At 39.6% G+C, this 19,037-nt stretch overlaps 1 protein-coding gene across 1 annotated transcript in view; it reads right to left on the bottom strand.

Moving 5' to 3' along the window:
* The window catches only part of LOC149138963 (poly(ADP-ribose) glycohydrolase 1-like), a 437,544-nt gene that overhangs the window by 322,067 nt on the left and 96,440 nt on the right, over window positions 1-19,037 (bottom strand). The window contains exons 4-5 of the mRNA XM_089446458.1: window positions 9,431-9,632; window positions 9,195-9,299 (exon numbers count right to left, since the gene is read on the bottom strand). Of these exons, the coding sequence (XP_089302584.1) occupies window positions 9,195-9,299; window positions 9,431-9,632 (307 nt within the window). The remainder of the gene's footprint in view (window positions 1-9,194; window positions 9,300-9,430; window positions 9,633-19,037) is intronic.

The raw sequence follows: 19,037 nt of genomic DNA, 5'->3' as shown, positions 1-19,037 counted from the left end.
AAGAATCAAAGCTGGTCAAGCCTCGTCAAATATGATAAACCACAAAATTTCAAACCTGCAACTTCGCAAAGTTGCCCCAACACCTTCGCACATGTGAACAGAAACAAGAATTTTGGCTCTATAAATCACGAAGTTGCCCCAACACCTTCGCACGTGTGAACAAAAATAAGCAAAGTTGAGTTTTTCTCTCTCCTTCGATTTCTTCTTCTCTCTCCTTTTCTTTCACTCTTTTTCTTCTTCTTGGCACATAAATCGATGTTGTGAGCGAGTGTTCAAATGAGGTTGAAGTCTCTTCTATTTATAGTTGTCCAGGAGGTCGAATAAGTGCCTCTTCTAGGCCAACTTGTCCAGGAAGGGACTTGGTCTTGTCGTGACAGATGACTCTTTTTGACTCAAAATAATTGTTTTCTTTTTGTAACAAATAGTCCAAATGGGACTTTGACACATGACAAATCTTCTTTTTGACTCAATAAACCCTAGAAGCATGAAGAACATGCTTTGACTAGAAAATAGTAATAATAATAAATTTATTTTTCTTCTTCTTGCTTTTACATGAAATACATATTGATACAAGTACAAAGATAATTATGAAGACTGAACCTAGTTACATTTTCAATGCTACCTCTTAACTAGGGACGCATTCATAATTATACAACAAGATACAAGGGGATTCTCTCAAATTGAAATATTCTCATAAGAAGAGTTTGGATTTATAAGCATCATCATCATAACTAGCATTGTTAATTACAAAATAGCAAGGCCTTGGTTGACAAGCTCTAACTCTCCACTAGATTAGAGCACTTGGAAGACATACATTTGGACACCACCACCGCCTCTCAAGGCACATACCCCATCCGGACATTCACCAGGTATGTCCTTACATCACTATTCTTATCCTAGATATCTCCCCCATCCTCAAAGAATATCGATCCTCGAGAGTACTCTTATCTTAGATTCCCAATCCTCAAAGAGTAACAGTCCTCAAGACTACTCTTATCTTGGATTCCCAATCCTCAAGGAATATCGGTCCTAGATGCTTATCCAACCCTCCATTCTCCCTACTAGTGCCTTCACTAGGCTTATGGTTGTTAGTCCTGGCCATAGTGCATGAAACATGGAGAATACGATGTTCCTCCTCACTCCCTTTCAACCAAGGAGGAAATATCCACAAGCCCAAGCTTGTCTCTCAAATACTCAAGCTTCTTGTTCGGAAGATACTTATGTCAGCTACCTATTCGTTTGTGGAGACGTATTGTAGCTTCGCGACCCCATCCTATACCAAGCTTCAAATATTGTGGTACTTATTATTGACATGCTTAGTCCTAGAATGAAAAACTAGGTCCTTTGTCAGCCTTATGTAGCTCTGGCTATCACAACATGATAGTAAGATTCTAAAATCCTTCAAACAAATTTGCAAGTAACTTTCAAAGCCAAACAGCTTCTCTACCAACTTCATTAGTTGTTATATATGCAGCTTCAACACTACTCAATGCAATTGAATCTTGTTTCCTGCTCATCCATGAAATCATAGAGGATCCCAAACTAAAACATCCACTAGCAGTGTTCTTTCCATCTGCATCACTACCTTCATAGTCTGCATTTGTGTAGCCCAACAATTGTATCTCATCACCAATATATCTTAGACAGTGATGTATAGTCCCACAAAGATTCTATGTCAGCTACCTGTTCGTCTGTGGAGATGTATTGTAGCTTCGTGACCCCATCCTATACCAAGCTTCGAATATTGTGGTACTTATTATTGACATGCTTAGTCCTAGCATGAAAAACTAGGTCCTTTTTCAGCCTTATGCAGCTCTGGTTGTCACAACATGATAGTAAGATCCAAAATTCCTTCAAATAAATCTGCAAGTAACTTTCAAAGCCAAACAGCTTCTCTACCAACTTCATTAGCTACTATATATTTGGCTTCAACACTACTCAATGCAATTGAATCTTGTTTCCTGCTCATCCATGAAATCATAGAGGATCCCAAACTAAAACATCCACTAGTAGTGTTCTTTTAATCTGCATCGCTGCCTTCCCATTCTGCATCTGTGTAGCCCAACAATTGTATCTCATTACCAATATATCTCAGACAGTGATGTATGGTCCCACGAAGATGTCGTAAAATATATTTAGTTGTTATATAATGATCATGCCTTGGCTCCATCTAAAATTGACTAAGAATGTTTACTGCAAAACATATGTTTGGTCGGGTGCTCACAAGGTACATCAAGGAGCCAATCAATTGTCGGTAGGATGTGGGATCAACAAGGCTTGAATATAAACTCCTTAACTTCTTCAATTAGTAATCATTGGAGTGGTCATCAGTTTACTATCCATCACACCAAACTTCTGCAAGACCTTGATCAAATATTTCCCTTGACCAAGATAGATCTCACCAGGTTTCTGACATACTTCTAGTCCAAAGTAATAGTGCATTAGTCTGAGGTCCTTCATATCAAAGTTTCAAACTCAACTACAAGTTGCTTCTTGCATTCTTGAATACAACGCTTCACACCTATAATTAGTAGGTCATCCACATAGAGTACTATGATCACGGGTTCATTCCTTACCACCTTGATTTAGACATTATGATTTGCATAAATTTTGACGAAAACAAGTCTTAGTAGATATCCATCCATCCTGGCATACCATGCTCTAGTGGCTTGCTTCAAGCCATATAGAGCCTTCATCAACCAACAAACACCTTATCATGAACTTCAAATCCCTGGGGTTGCTCAATGTAGACTTCTTCATCAATCGTCCCATTCAGAAAGGTTGTTTTTACATCCATTTGATGAATGTTCCATCCATAGTAGCTGCAATAGAAATGAGTGATCTAATGGTTGTAGATCTGGTTGTTGGAGCAAAACACTATTCATAATCGATTCCTTCCTATTGAGAGAATCCTCTTGCCACAAACCTTGCTTTATACTTGTCAATGCTTCCATCAACGACATACTTGATCTTGTACACCCATTTGGAAGTCACAACTGATTTTTTTTGGGTCTAGGAATAATTTCCCAAGCATCATTCTTCATTATAGACCGGTATTCTTCTTGCATTGCATTCTTCCATTCTTGATGTTCTGTTGCCTTTTCGTAAGTGGTAGGTTATGCTTCAATAAGTTGAGTCATGTAAGCTACATAACCTGAATATCTCTTGGGCTTCTTACTTTCTTTGAATGTTCCTTTTGCTTCTACATGTCCCTCAACTTCTTGTAGAGTTTACCTTAATCAAGTTGGCCTCTTTCGAGTTTTTGGAATCATGACTCGCTGCACAGGTTCACTTGGTCCTTTAATTTCTTCATGATTAGTTATAGGTTCTGGAGTATTGTCTTGCCTTGAAACTTCTTCATTTATAAAGACAGGTTCTTCTTCTTCGTCGGAATCAATGGTTATATCCGTAGACTTCTTATGTGTCATCAAAATGACATCTTTGCATACTTTAATACGACGTTCTTCCTTGATGTAGACTCTATATGCTTTTGATGAGATGTTATATCCAACAAAGATGCCTTTTATACCTATTGGGTCCAACTTCTTCCTTTTATCCTTGGGAATATGAATGTATACGGGACATCCAAAAATTCAGAGATGATCAACATTTGGACTCCTTCCTGTGAATGTTCCCACTAGATTCGAACTCTAAGCAGGTAGATCCAATCACTTTGACCGAGTAGCTATTCTTGTCTCCAAGTTCCACTGAGTGAGAAGAGTTTACTTTTGGTAGATTTTTGAGTTGAACATGTTCCCTTACCATGTGCGTTGAAGCTCCACTGTCAATTGCCCATGTATTATCATAAGAGCGAAATAAAGGCTTCCATCCATGACCTATTTAGATAGTTTGGAGATGAACTTGATGATTCAACCTTTGATAGATTCAAGGAGACTCCTAAGAGTCTTGAGACCTTCCTTCATGTATCTTGCCATTGGAGAGGGAGAGAGAAGATAGTTGCTTCAAGAATGTCTTCAAACAAGAATGCCAACAAAATGTGATCCTCAAGTTATCCTTCCTTCACCTTAGCTCTAAAACCATGTTGAGAAATCAATATGCTAGTAGATTAGGGTTGATTCCTCTTACTTGATAGTTACTTCTAAATGTATGTTGGCTTTTATTACTTTATTATGTCTTTTTCATCGAGCAATTACCAAAATTTAAAGTGCATGAAGATCACAAAAGATAAAGAACACAAGAAGTAGGCTCCAAGCTAGGGCAAAACCCCACAAGGGGGAAAACCCAAACAACTTCTCTTCTTATAGAATTAGATCAAAGTGAGATATCCAAGACCCAAGACCAAGACCTCCACAAAGAACCAAGTCAACCCTCCTTCAGATCTCCTCCAACCAAATCCAAATCAACAAGAATCAAAGCTGGTCAAACCTCATCAAATCTAATCAAGCACAAAATTTCAGACCTGTAACTTTGCAAAATTGCCCTAGCACCTTGGCACATGTAAACAGAAACAAGATTTTTGGCCCTGCAATTCACAGAGTTGCCCCAACACCTTCGCACATGTGAACAGAAACAAGCAAAAGTCGAGTTTTTCTCTCTCCTTCGATTCCTCTTCTCTCTCCTTGTCCTTCACTCTTTTTCTTCTTCTTCTTGGCACAAAAATCAATGTTGTGAGTGTTCAAATGAGGTCGAAGTCTCTTCTATTTATAGCTACCCAAGAGGTCGAATAGGGACCTCTTCTAGGTCGACTTATCTAGGCAGGGCTGACTTGGTCTTGTGGCAATAAAATGACTCTTTTTGACTCAACCCAAAAAAAAAAAAAATTGTTACAAATAATCCAAATGGGACTTTGACACATGACAAATTTTATTTTTAACTCAATAAACCCTAGAAGCATGAAGAACATGCTTTGACTAGAAAATAATAATAATAATAAATTTCTTTCTTCTTTTCGATTTTACATGAAATACATATTTTATACAAGTACAAATATAATTATGAACACCGAACCTAGTTACATTTTCAACACATTGTTGGCTGGCAAGCTGATCAAAATGGGAGAAAAAATTTCTCCTAGGTTAACTAATTGGATGGGTAACAATTCCCAAAGAGTAACAATCAACCCCTTGAGTCAATTGCTAAGGTGTATCAAATGGAACCTTCAATGAGTGCCCCCCTTGGTATACAATTCTTAATGTAGGTATGCTCTATGATTAGAGCAATTTATTTCAATTTAGCTCAATATCTTTTCCAAATTAGCAATCACATCAACGTTAAAGTAAACTGCAGATAGAACATAAACATAAATCGCAGAAGACAAGCCAAGACAAGAGGACACAAGATGTGGCGCTAGCCAGGGACAAACCCCAATGTGGGGAACCCTTGATCAATTCTTCTTTTAAGTTCTTCAATAGTTCAGCAGAGAAAGAGAGAGAGAGATAGTACATTTACAACAAAAGTCAACATTTTGACTTTCTATATCTATATGAGATCAGTTGAAGACATGCTACTTCAACTGATTCTCCAAGGTGACTGCTTCACCTATCATAGTGTTGCATTTCGTCACGGTGTTGCACCTAGTCACTGAGCTGCTCCCATCACCATGCTGCAACTCATCATCATGCTACACTTTATTATTATGTTGTACTTCATCGTCTCAGTGCTGCACCCAAATATCACTGAGTTGTTCTCAACATCATGGATCTGCATCTAATGTTGTACACATTGTTGATCTGCCTGCTATGTTGTACTTGATTATCAGTTGCACTTGTCACAGTGTTTTCAACCAATAATTCACACAGGATATAATACATCATCTTGCTGCAATGCTTTGTTGCTACATCATGTTGTTGTTATACTTCTGTTGCTTCATCATGCTGCAACACTATACTTCTGTTGCTTCATTATACTGCCATATGTATATCAGCCTTAGCTGCTTGCTATGGCTTGCAGCCTAGCAAAGCAGCTAGGCTATAGTTCTAGAATCCTCCAAGCAGTCCCAAACTAAACAATCCTTCTTTTGTCATGCTATCTCCAACAGCAATCCGAATTTATACACTATCCTTTCTGACCTCTTTAAATTGTGGCTCAGCTCCCTTGCAAATCGAGCTCGAGAACAGCCCTATCATGCCCAAACAGCCCTGAAATAGACCACGTTGTAACCTACAGCGAAGTGGCTTTATCACAGAATTCCTACGCTGATTTTTCTAGACTCCTTCACGATGTTATATGGCTCCTTCTACTGCAGCTAGGGCACCTCTTGTTGCGGCTATGGCTTCATAATCTACAGCTACGTGTAACGACCCATTTATAAAAGTTAAGAAATAATAAAAATAATTAATTAATATAAAGTTATAAACTTTATATTTAAAATAATATTAATAAACTTCATATTTAAAATATATATGTAAATCAAACCTTATATTAAAAATACAAATCAAACTTTATAATTTAGAATTCGAATACCAAAATCAATTAAATTAAACGTAATAGGATTTAAAGGCAAAACCATGTAAATAAAGTGAATGAGTCATAATGAACTGAGGGATTAGCTTCTGGTCTGAGAGACGTGGACAGGAGCGTGGCAACAGGGAGGCAGGCGGTGGTTGCATGCGGGAGGGCGGCCACCGCCAAGCCCGTGGTTAAAACTGGAGGTCTGAACCGAGAGGGAGGGAGAAGAACAGAGTTAGAAACCAGAGGAGGAATTCAGCAGTGAGAGAGGTCTGCCATTGGAAGAGCTTTAATCAGTCTGAGGTTCTGAGCACGGGGGACAGTGAGCTTCTGTTGGGAAGCTTACTGGGTTGAGCAGCCAGGCTCTGCTCAGTCTGGCTGGGTGGAAATTGGTCTTCCGGTAATTGGATTAAGTAGCCGCAGCATCATCAGCAGAGCAGGCAGCAGTTCAGGTAGGTATTCTAAATCGTTTACGGTTCCTGTATTTCAGCTACAGCTATATTTTTTTTCGGTTCTTACACTACAGCTTCATTATGACAGCGCCTAGATCTCCTCTCTAGGGATGTGGTTAGATGTCTCCCTTGACTGCGTATAAGGCCCTCCTCCTTGCTGTGGATTAGGCCTCTCTCAACTGCAATTAGGGCCTCCTTTAGTCAACGGATGAGGGCTTCTTTAAACTGCGTATAAGTGCCTCCCTTTGCTGCTTAGAATTTACTGCAGCTACGGCATCATACTGCGGCTAGGGCATCATCTTAGGCCCGCATATACTCTTAGTGTCTCTCCTCCACCAAAACCCAAAGACGTGGAGAGGAGGAGATCACATGAAGAGTATATGTGTGTAACAACTGACTTCAAGTCCTCTTCCATTTATACTAAAACGTAGAGGTTGAATAGACATCACTATTGGGCTTCTGAGACTACATAAGTTGTTGGTCGACTTGACAATTTGTCCATAAACAAAATAAATTCATATCATCATAAATACTTATCGGAATCGGATGATCTTTAGATCAATCCTACACCTCTCGATGAGAGGGATCCAGAAAAATATCAGCTACCATAAATAAGATGACCCACATGGAGTTGGGCCCTAGTTGCCAATTTTAACAACAATTCAGTATAACCAATTGTGTCAGCAATGCCAAGGTTTTTGTTCCTTTAACTGAATTGACAATGTTTCCCATGATAAACACAATGCTAAAAGAATTGCTTAGCATTGAAAGGATTGACCAACAAAGATTGTCCAATAATCTTACAAGTCATAATTGAAGAAGGTAAGAGAAACTATATTCAACACCCCTTCTTAATCACCTTAATGGTAAATGACTTGCTCCTCCATAGTTGCATGTTAAATTCATGAGCATGTACTAACATCATGCCTATCAAAGTGCTAAATCAACTATGTTTAAAGACAACCAAGCCGTATAGTAATGTTTGTGCTATGGATTCAAGAGAAATCAAAGTGTGTGGCGGCCCAATCAAGGACCTTCAAGTTAAGCCAGTATCCTACCTGGACTTCTCGCTCTTAAAGGATGTAGTTGCCATAGATATTTTGGAGGCATCAAAAATGCTTCTATCACTTAAGCAAGCCACCAATCTTGGAGGTAGCATTCAAATGGACTTATCTTACACTACAACCCTACATGTGAATTTATGTGACCATGCACCATGAGCAAATGAAGAAGGACCACATACAAGACCCCCAAGATCCTCTAAATGAATTAGTATATTGCTAAAAGGATCTATGAACCTATAGTGTGCTAGCAAATTCCATAGCTACTAGAGAAGGAGTCGATGCCCTATCCTTCGAAACCCAACTGAAAACTATTAATAAGCAATTCCATGCCTTGGGAGTTGCTGCATCAACCCTCCAACCATGTGAAGAGTTACTAGAGTAAGGTGCAATGAAGAACATCTATATGCCTTCTATTCCCAATTGGCAATGACTTTGAGGATTGGCAGGATTTAGAAAATGATTTTCAAATCATGGAGACTATAAACAACCTAGACGAATTCATAAAATATCGTATAGATTGGAGGGAAGAAGAAAACAAATGCCCAAGGAATCAGAAATAAAAGATAACCAACTACCTTCTAGACTTGCCCTTTGAAGAAAATATTTAGGGCGGCCAACCAATCTTTTATGGATATGTAGAAATGTGAAGACTCACCTTTGCAACCTGTCATAGTGAAAATTCCCTTACAACAATGGGCCCATACTCCAGAGTCCACCTTAAACATGACAATTGATACAACAAAATTGTAGTTTTCTGTGGACACTACAAGCATAATTTTATGCTTTCTATCCAAATGATTAAACCATCTTGATTGTTCATGACCATCTAAAGTTTGGATGTTCACATCACCATGAATCATTTTCATATACTTATCTTCCATTTCCCTTATTACACAATTTGAAAGAACATACAACAATAATATGCATTGGAATAGCAGACATTAGGTGGAAAGTATGAGTAACCTCAAATATTAGCTAAAATAGGAGTCAAAAATAACTTTATTATAATCATCTATCCAGATTGTACAATCTAACAAATAATTTTCTGAAGAATAAAAGCAAATAAAAATCTGCAATTTGTGATTTCACTCTTCCAGAAACGCAGTCAAACTGCCAGAAAAGTCTGTCAAAAATCACCAACCTTCTAAGAATTGCCCCAGCCTAGGTAAATCCTTACGGATTTGATTATAACAGGCTTTACAAGCATTCATGATGAAGGGATACAATAAGAGTCATGTTGAATTTCATTAGAGGGTGGTAACATTAGTACCTGAACACACCCAATACTAAGTGCACCGCCTCCAAGGTATGCATTAGCAAAGTCTACCTCCAAAGCCTCCTCTTCATGTTCTTCAATTGTACCTGTTTCCATGACCTACAGGACCAGAAACACATCAAAAATATTTCGCCCAATTATAGAACCCTATTAGTATTGTTTTAACCTTGGAGCAATTCAACGCACAGATATAATAAAACACAAGATGCAAATAAAACCGTTATCACTACCTTAAATGGGCAGAGAGGAATCCTGGATTCACTCCAAAAAGAAGCTTTAGGATATACAATGGGGAAGCTATTATCTTTGAATGGAAGAACTTTTCTTTCAAATGACACTACACCACTTGGCATCCCATTGCAAACACGCTCAAAATAATGCATGATGCACTTTATCTTGTTTTCTTGCATCTCACCAGCTCTGGAAATACACCTACATGATCCAAAGAATAAATCACCTAAATGAGGATTGAGAAAAGAATTTAAACGTTCCACACAGCTCATAAGATGGTTCAACACGGCATGCATTATGATACATTTTAAATCATGAGCACATATAAAATGCACTTATTACTGTGGTAATGCTTGTCATGTTGATAAATGCTTACAAAATAATACGCCACAAGTCAAAGAAGACACTTCAGCCAATAATCTGATACTTTCAAACGATATAACTATACGAACATATAATAATAATGATTAGCCAAATGGCATGACCTAGCTAAGCGACACAACCTTCGCCTTCCTGACTAATCAGTGTATATAAGTATACTGTCACCAGGTATTGTATCAAATCATCATCTCATATCTCATGCATTATTTATCAATTTCTATATGGATTTCAATTCTTTCACCTTCTTATGTTGGACATTCAATTAATAAACTATTGTTCATTACCTAAGTCACCTGACACGAGGATGTTAATTGGCCGCTCAGGGACAAATTCCCTCTTTTGGAGAGCCTTCCTCATCCAGAGAAGACCCTCTTTGCCCTTGGAGTAATTTAATTTGGTCAAGGAAAAATATATTTTTAATGTGAAAACCCACAAGGAAACAAAAGTACAAGTAGCCTGGACAAGGAAAAGCCACCTCCAAAATCACATATAAATACAAGTCAAGGCAACCTCATTTGGACATTGTTGTCGCCTCAACTGTACACCTAAGGCGCAACAATCAGAGTAGGGATTGTCACATTGATCCCTACTGACTCCATTTAAACTCTCTCCTAGCTAAGTAAAGGGGGGTAGTCCCTAAGGGTGATTATGAGGGGAAAACTGGTTGGGACAACAAGTCCTAGAAGATTAAGGGCAAGACCACTAGCTTTCTAGATAACTTGAATTTAGATTAGCAAGTGTGATTATTAAGTGAGCAAAGTATATCTTAACAAGATGAAGCAATTTAGATCAATGAAGAAATATCAAGATTATCAAATAGAGACCAGTGCCTAATGAAAAATACTCAATATAGATTATGCCACTTGCACAAAACATCTCAAATACTAGATAAGCAATGCTGCAAGAAGGATGTTAGTAAGATAGATCAAGACAACCAGAAATACGAGCACTAAATAATTTAATAAAAACTTGCAAGTAATTATGGTTTACAAAGTACAACAACCTTGCAATTACAAAGCAAGCCTACAATTCCAGTTATAATGATCAAAAGCAAGATGAGATGCAGGATCTTGGTCACTTTTAATTAGATGCCTATTCTGAGTGAGATCCTTCTGCTCAATTGTTTTGAAGCAAGTCTCACACAAGGTTGTAGAAAGAAGTCCACAGGGAGGAGGTTAAGGCCTCATTAACAATACCTGCCATAGAGTTCTAACAACCCAAGCGCCTTCGCTCCTACAAGGGATTGCCCGAAAGAGAACTGCAAGGACGCTTGATTTAACCTTTGTGCAAGGGTCAAGTGTCGCAAATTGGGTGGAGAAGTCATTTCCTAACTTTCTATCAACCAAGCTTATGCTTGGAGGTAGGTTTTAAGATCCAATCCTAACTCTAAATATGAGGATGAGATGCTTCAATGAGAGACAATGCTTCAGTAAAGAAATGCCAATCCACAAGATATTAATGATCACTTACAGCAATGATTAGCTTGTATAATGATAAATGAAATAATAGTAACTCAATGAAACAAGAATGATATGACAATCAGGTTGGAATGTTGGGGCAAATCTCACAATGCCTTTAGACCATTAGTGTGATTTTTTAGACATTCCCACTTATTTAGACAGTTGAACAAGCAAGAAATTATAGAAATGTCACACTTATAATATACCAAATGAGATTGCTAATAATGATTTCAAGGTTACTTTAGATCATCAATTGAAACAAGACAAGCAACTTAGAAGACACAATAAAGTGAACGACGCAAACTCTAATGCAATGTTAACACAATGCTTCAATGAGGTATAATTATAACAATATACTTCAAAGAAATGAAATACCAATCCACTTATGATTAAAAATACTTTTAGTACAAAGTGAGATAATGAAGCAAATAAAGGTCACTCAATGAAACAAAGCATTATATAAATAACACGAGTGCCTTAATGGAAATTGCTCTTAATGTGAAATGAATTATTAATTAGATTTATAATATCACTTCACTTAGGATATGTCTTTAAGAATGTTAAGAGTATATATGAATCACAAAGGCACAAGTAATTATTCCAATGATGATAAGCAGCTTCAATAAAATATAACTTAGATACATTAGCTAAATAAATATAATTGTAACAAAAGCTATTTAGACCAAGATGTAGTAATCAAATGAAATGCTTAAGCATATGCAAATTATGAACAATTAAATTAAATAGCTAGTGAGTTATTCTAATTAATGCAAGAAAATAAAAATGTAGTGCAACACAAGAGAAGTTCCTCCTAGAAGAGGAGATAGGGATACCAAGGGGTGGGACCCCAAGCTCCATCTAAAAAATGATTTTATTAAAGTTACAAAATAACCAGCCTTAGACAAATGAGAGCGTTTTAAAATTTTGAAGGGGGTTTGCAAATGAAGATCTTATACCACTCCCCAATATTAATACTTAGGAAAAAAATCATAATGATAAAATTACCACCCCCCCCCCCCAAAAAAAAAAAAACCTAAATAGACTTTCTCAAAAAATATACTCTAATGAAGTTTGACTTCCAAGGTCCAAATTTAAACGAAACCTTATGGGCCTCAACAAACTTAATTATCGATTCCAAAGTTTCAAATAATCGATTTAGAAAACTCGGCTCAAATGTCTTAGAGGCTCTCGCTCACGGATCTGAAGAGAAAGAACCCAGAAATGTTCACAGCTTCCAAAATGGGAGATTTGTTAAAATTGGAAACTAGGGCCAAAATCCATGTGGGTCATCTTATTTAGGGCAGCTGATATTTTTCTTCGATCCCTCTCATCGAGAGGTGTAAGATTGATCTAAAAATCATCCGATTCCGATAATTATTCATGGAGTTACAAATTTATTTGTGTTATAAGACAATTCGACAAGGTCGGCCAGCAAACAAATAAACCCCACATGTACTCAACGTTTTAGTATAAAAGGAGATGACTTGAGAGTCATTTCTCACACACACTTCTATCTTGATTTCTCTCCACTTGTCTTGGGTTTTTAGTGGAAGAGAAATCTAGGAGTGGAAGCCCCATGCTTTGGAGGATTGAGGCTACCCTAGCCGCAGTCAAGAAGAAGAACGCCGCCCTAATCTAGAGGACGCAGTCAAGTGCGAAGCCCCAATGCTACAAGGAGGACAACCCAAGTATCTATGCAGTCTTAGCCGAGTTTGTGGACAGTCCTAGTATCTACGCAGTCTTAGCCGAGTTTGTGGACAACCCTAGTATCTAATCACTGTTTTGGGTGCGGATTTTAAAGAAGAAGAGCCACAGCTTATAGGTGTGTTTTGTGTGTGGTTTTGAGGTGCATATATCTGTGTATAGGACCGCAATAAGGGACTACTACAGCAGCTGTTGAGAAGCCTAGAAAGGCCTTCCTAACTAGGTCGCAGTCATCTCTAAGGGACAACGTAAGGAGACAGCGTGGAGGGCTGTGATAGGAGCAACTGCTGTAGGTGACAGCGGATCTATTCAGGGCTAGTTTAGGGTTGTTTCTAGGGACAGTTAAGAGCACAATAGGCAAGCAACCAGGCCGAGGAGAATAGAAGCAATATGTTACTGTTTGTGGACGGGTAGTTGGGTGTGTAAGGGTTTCCAGATGCCCTAACCAATCACCATATAAGCAGCAGTAAAGGCAGCGTTGGAACAGGGGTGTTGTGGACAACAGCAAAGTAAATAGGACAGTTGGGCTATAAGACAGCTGGGCTACATGGTGCTGCTAACTAGTGCAGCAAAGTCAATGGGACAACATGCTACATAGCGTTGCTAAAATGCATGGGACAGCAAGGTGACTAGTGCAGCAAAGATGCATGGGACAGCAGGCTACATAGCAAAGATGCATGGGCAGCAAGCAAACATGGAATGAACAGTGGGACAGTTGTATGCCACATGCCACATAGGAGAGCAATGACTAGAATGTTACAGCAAAGGTACATGGGACAGTAGCAAGCATGGACAGCAAGGCAAGCAAGGTGTAGTAGTATGATGTGTACAGCGTGGTCATGAGGTCCAGCATTATGATGATGGTTGTAGCATGGTGTAGCACGGTGAGGTGCAACATGATGACGAGATGCAGCACAATGATAGGTCAAGAAGTCACCTTGGAGAATCAGTTGAAGCAACATGTCTTCAACTAATCTCATGTATCATCTTCTTAGAGATGATCTATGCTCTTATTTGGATAAGTCAAAGGGTTGACTTCTGTTGTAAATGTACTATTTCTCTCTCCCTCTGCTGAACTATTGAAGAACATATAAGAAGAATTGATCAAGGGTTTCCCCACATTGGGGTTTGTCCCTGGCTAGCGCCACATCTTGTGTCCTCTTGTCTTGGCTTGTCTTCTGCGATTTATGTTTATGTTCTATCTGCAGTTTACTTTAATGCTGATGTGATTGCTAATCTGGAAAAAATATTGAGCTAACTGTGAAAATTGAAATAAATTGCTCTAAGCATAGAACATACCTAAATTAACATGGTATCGGAGCTGAGCTGAAGACAATGCCCATGCAAGAGTGAAAGAGCAATCACCAAAGATAGTTGGGAAAGGACAAAAGGATCAATGGATTCTTCATCCCTCTTCAAATTCACCAAGGGTGAAGTCGAAGTAGAGAATGTTATCAGAATGGCGTAACGGAAGTTTCTGATGGCCTACCTAAGGGAAGTCTGGATCTAAGGGTGGAAGGAAAGGCAGATGCCTTGTTTGAAATAAGTTCGGCTATTATGCAAAGGAGTGTCCGAATGGCAGGGACACATCTCTTGATGAAGATAACAATCATTCCAGGCACATCTTCAATGATCGAAGGAATGACAGGTAATGCAAGTCATCAAGGAAATGGCCGACTCTTCAGAGAAAGCAAAGAACCCCAGGTATGAAGAATCAAATGTTGTTTATGATAAGATAAAGAAGTGTTATCTTGTATTGACCCTCTCCTTCAGATTCTTTGAGAATCTAGCTTATTGATTGTAGTGTTTCAAGGCACTTCATCGGATAGAAGGGTGATCTCTCTAATTTAGTAGAGATGGAAACAATCGTGGGATTATACTTGGAGTCGATGCCACCTAACCCGGAAAGCGTGTAGGGAATGTTACCCCTCAATTGAATGAGGGTAACTTGATTCATTTACAAATTCTCTTTTGTGTACCTGATCACAAGAAGAACGTGGTGTCCATTTCGGCAATTGAAGTCAAAGGCTTCAGGGTGGCATTCATCGATGGAAAGGTACGTGTTTGAAAATAGAATTTTCTAAGATGCTTTTACTCATGGGTTTAGGGTTGGAAATTTGTATCAAGTTACAAGATGGTCCATTGGGGACCATGTCAGTTGTCACATCTCATCTATAGCACTGGTGGTCTACTTATTATGGGGCCCTACCCGATGTGAGTCAGATGGTGACAGGGATGCCTGAATTCAAGAAGAGCATGAAGGTACATGTTTGAGATGTACCGAAGGAAAATCTTACAAGGGGACTATTCCCCTCATGTAGCAAGTCCAAAGGTTTGGAACAACCCGAGGAGTTTGAGATTCATGATCAGGAATCTCAGGTGGAAGAAAGCCCTCTATGGCTTGAAGCAAAACACCTTGGGCATAGTATGAGAAGATTGATAGTTGTCTGATGAAGCTGAGATTCACTAGGAGTGAAGTCGATCCAAACCATTGCTTGAAGGTTATGGATGACAGACCTCTCATACTGGTACCTTCTGAGGACGACCTCTTTCTGACAGGTGCAGACCCTCTCATTTGCAAAAGTAAGAGGGAGTTGGATTCTGTATGTGGAATGGTAAACTACAAGCCTGTGACTACCTCGAAGATCTTAACTTTCAGAAGTTATATGGTAGTGATGCCGGACCAGATTTGGGAAATGCCTCTGAGTTTCATAAACTCATTCGCATTGATGTTCTTGGTGAACTTCCGTCCGGATATATGTTTTGCAGTTAGCATGTTGGGCTCATATTTTGGTTGAGCCTCGCTAGATTGGTGATAAGAATCTTCTCAGATATCTTCGGGGCACAATCTCTCATGGATTGAGATACATTGTCGGAAATGTGACGCTGCATGATTATTCGAATGTTGATTGAGCAGGCAGTGTGGAGGATCGTAAGAACACTTCTGAGTGCTAGTGCTCTTTGGATTTTGCTTCAATATCATGGATGAGTAGGAAGCAGAAGTCAGTTGCTATAAGCACTACGGAAACCGAATACATAGCTACGAGTATGATCTCGTGTGAAGCTGCATGGTTGTGGAAGCTCTTCAGTAAGCTGTTTGTACACATGACAAATACCACCGTGATCCTCTGTGTCACTGTCAACCAGGGGGGGATTCGATTGTTGAGGAATCCCGTATTCTATGATTACTCCAACAGATAGACATCAGATACTACCTTATCTGGGATATGGTACTTCGATGAGTGAGGAGGTTCCATCGCATTGAGACTGATGTACAGGTCGCAGACATTTTGTCAAAGCCCCAGGGAAAGGTCAAATTTGTGACTTTCCCGAACGACTTGGAGTCGTTAAGGGACCTTCTTATGAGGGTCATGCATGATGCATGCATTGAGCTCTGGGAGCTCCAGGGGGCTTGGGATACTTATTGGAGCAGCAAGCAACCATAGGGCGACTCACCCTCCCCTAATGGTGTGTTGTGTATAGGGTGAATGGCTCAGCCTTCCCCTATGATACCCCGTGGCCACTTAGGGACAGGATGTATGGTTCACCTGTCAAGGCATCCTACCCATGCAGTCTAGGACTCATGGGAAGTACCTCTCATATGGCCAACGAAAAGGGAAATGGGGTTAGGGACCATAGTAGTACTATCAATGGACGCATCATTGCATCTACCGTACTCCCTATGTTAGGATGACCTCCATTGATCTGGGATCAGTATGAGTGGTTTGAGACACTCTCTTGTGATATTGATCTGGGATCAATAAAACTAATTTTGGATCAGTAAGAGTGGTATGACACACTCTCATCATATGGAACTGACTCCAGGTCAGTAGAGAATGGTATGAGACATTCTCGATCAATTCTTCTTCTTCATGATTCAGCAGAGCAGAGCAGAGTAGTGCAGTGCAGGGCACTGATGACAGAGATAGTACAGTCAGACAGATGGATCAAAGAATGGAGTTCTCCCTAGTTGAGAGGGAGTGTTAAAATTGGTAACTAGGGCCAAACTCCTTGTGGGTCATCTTATTTATGGCAGTTGATATTTTTCTTGGATCCCTCTCATCGAGAGGTGTAGGATTGATCTAAAGATCATCCGATTCCGATAAGTATTCATGGAGTTATGAATTTATTTGTGTTATAAGACAACTCGACAAAGTCGGCCAGCAACCAAATAAAGCCCACGTGTGCTCAACGTTTTAGTATAAAAAGAGATGACTTGAGAGTCATTTCTCACAGACACTTCTATCTTGATTTCTCTCCACTTGTCTTGGCTTTTTAGTGGAAGAGAAATCTAGGAGTGGAAGCCCTAGACATTGGAGGATTGAGGCTGCCCTAGCCACAGTCAAGAAGAAGAATGTTGCCCTAATCTAGAGGATGCAGTCAAGTGAGAATCCCTAACGCTACAAGGAGGACAGCCCTAGTATCTACGCAGTCTTAGCCGAGTTTGTGGACAGCCCTAGTATCTTGTCGTTGTTTTGGGTGCAGATTTTAGAGAAGAAGAGTCGTAGCTTATAGGTGAGTTTTGTGTGTGGTTTTGAGGTGCATATATCTGTGTATAGGGCCGCAGTAAGGGACTACTAGAGCAGTGTTTGGGAGGTAAAAGTTAGATGGTCAAGTGGCCTAGAAAGGCCCTTCTAACCAGGCAACGGTCATCTCTAAGGGATAGCGTAAGGAGACAGCGTGGAGGGTTGTGATAGGAGCAACTGCTGTAGGTGACAGCGGATCTATTAAGGGCTAGTTTAGGGCTGTTTCTAGGGACGGTTAAGAGCACAATAGGCAAGCAACCAAGCTGAGGAGAATAGAAGCAATATTCTACTGTTTGTGAATGGATAACTGGGTGTGTAAGGGCTGCCAGATGCCCTAACCAGTCACCATATAAGCAGCAGTAAAGGCAGCATTGGAACAGCAGTGTTGTGGACAGCAACAAAGTAAATAGAACAGCTAGGCTATAGGACAGCTGGGCTACATGCTGTTGCTAACTAGTGCAGCAAAGTAAATGGGACAGCGGACTACATAGCGTTGTTAAAATGCATGGGACAGCAAGGTAACTAGTGCAGCTAAAACGCATGGGATAGAAAGGTGACTAGTGCAACAAAGATACATGGGACAGCACGCTACATAGCAAAGATGCATGGGACAGCAAGCAAACTTGGAATGAACAGTGGGACAACTGTATGCCACATAGGACAGCAGTGACTAGAATGTTACAGCAAAGGCACATGGGACAGCAGCAAGCATGGACAATGAGGCAAGCATGGTGCAGCAGCATGATTTGTACAGCATGGTCATGAGGTCCAGCATTATGATGATGGGTGTAGCATGATGCAGCATGGTGAGGTGCAGCATGATGACGAGATGCAGCACAATGATAGGTCAAGGAGTCACCTTGGAGAATCAGTTGAAGCAACATGTCTACAATTGATCTCATGTGTCATCTTCTTAGAGATTATCTATGCTCTTATTTGGATAAGTCAAAGTGTTGACTTCTATTGTAAATGAACGATCTCTCTCTCTCTTTGTTGAACTATTGAAGAACATATAAGAATTGATCAAGGGTTTCCCCACATTGGGGTTTGTCCCTGGCTAGCGCCACATCTTGTGTCCTCTTGTCTTGGCTTGTCTTCTGTGATTTATGTTTATGTTCTATCTGCAGTTTACTTTAACGCTGATGTGATTGCTAATCTGGAAAAAATATTGAGCTAACTGTGAAAATTGAAATAAATTGCTCTAAGCATAGAACATACCTAAATTAACAAGATTCGAACGTCCTTATGCTCAAGGCTCAAGAGAAAAAAACCCACCAATGGCTCACGGCTTCCAGAAAGGGAGATTCGAACTTCCTTATGCTCACGGCTCAAGACAAAAAACCCCCCAATGGCTCACGGCTAAGCAAGGAGACGAGCCAAGAAATTAAATTTGAACTTTACGAAAATTTTATGATTAACTTCTTTAAATTCTACGCCCCAACCCCATTTAAATGTCTCGACTATTTTACAAGATGTCCAAGCTAGCAAAGGGATTATGCACCAGAGAAGAGGACGGCATTTTTCAAGCTCTCGGC

This window comes from Pinus tabuliformis, chromosome X, assembly GCF_031772625.1.
Source record: "Pinus tabuliformis cultivar Carrire ecotype Pingquan chromosome X, CPIR1, whole genome shotgun sequence".
Classification (NCBI taxonomy): Eukaryota; Viridiplantae; Streptophyta; class Pinopsida; order Pinales; family Pinaceae; genus Pinus; species Pinus tabuliformis.
Note: the sequence above shows the minus strand (reverse complement) of the source record. Positions and strands in the feature narration are given on the sequence as shown.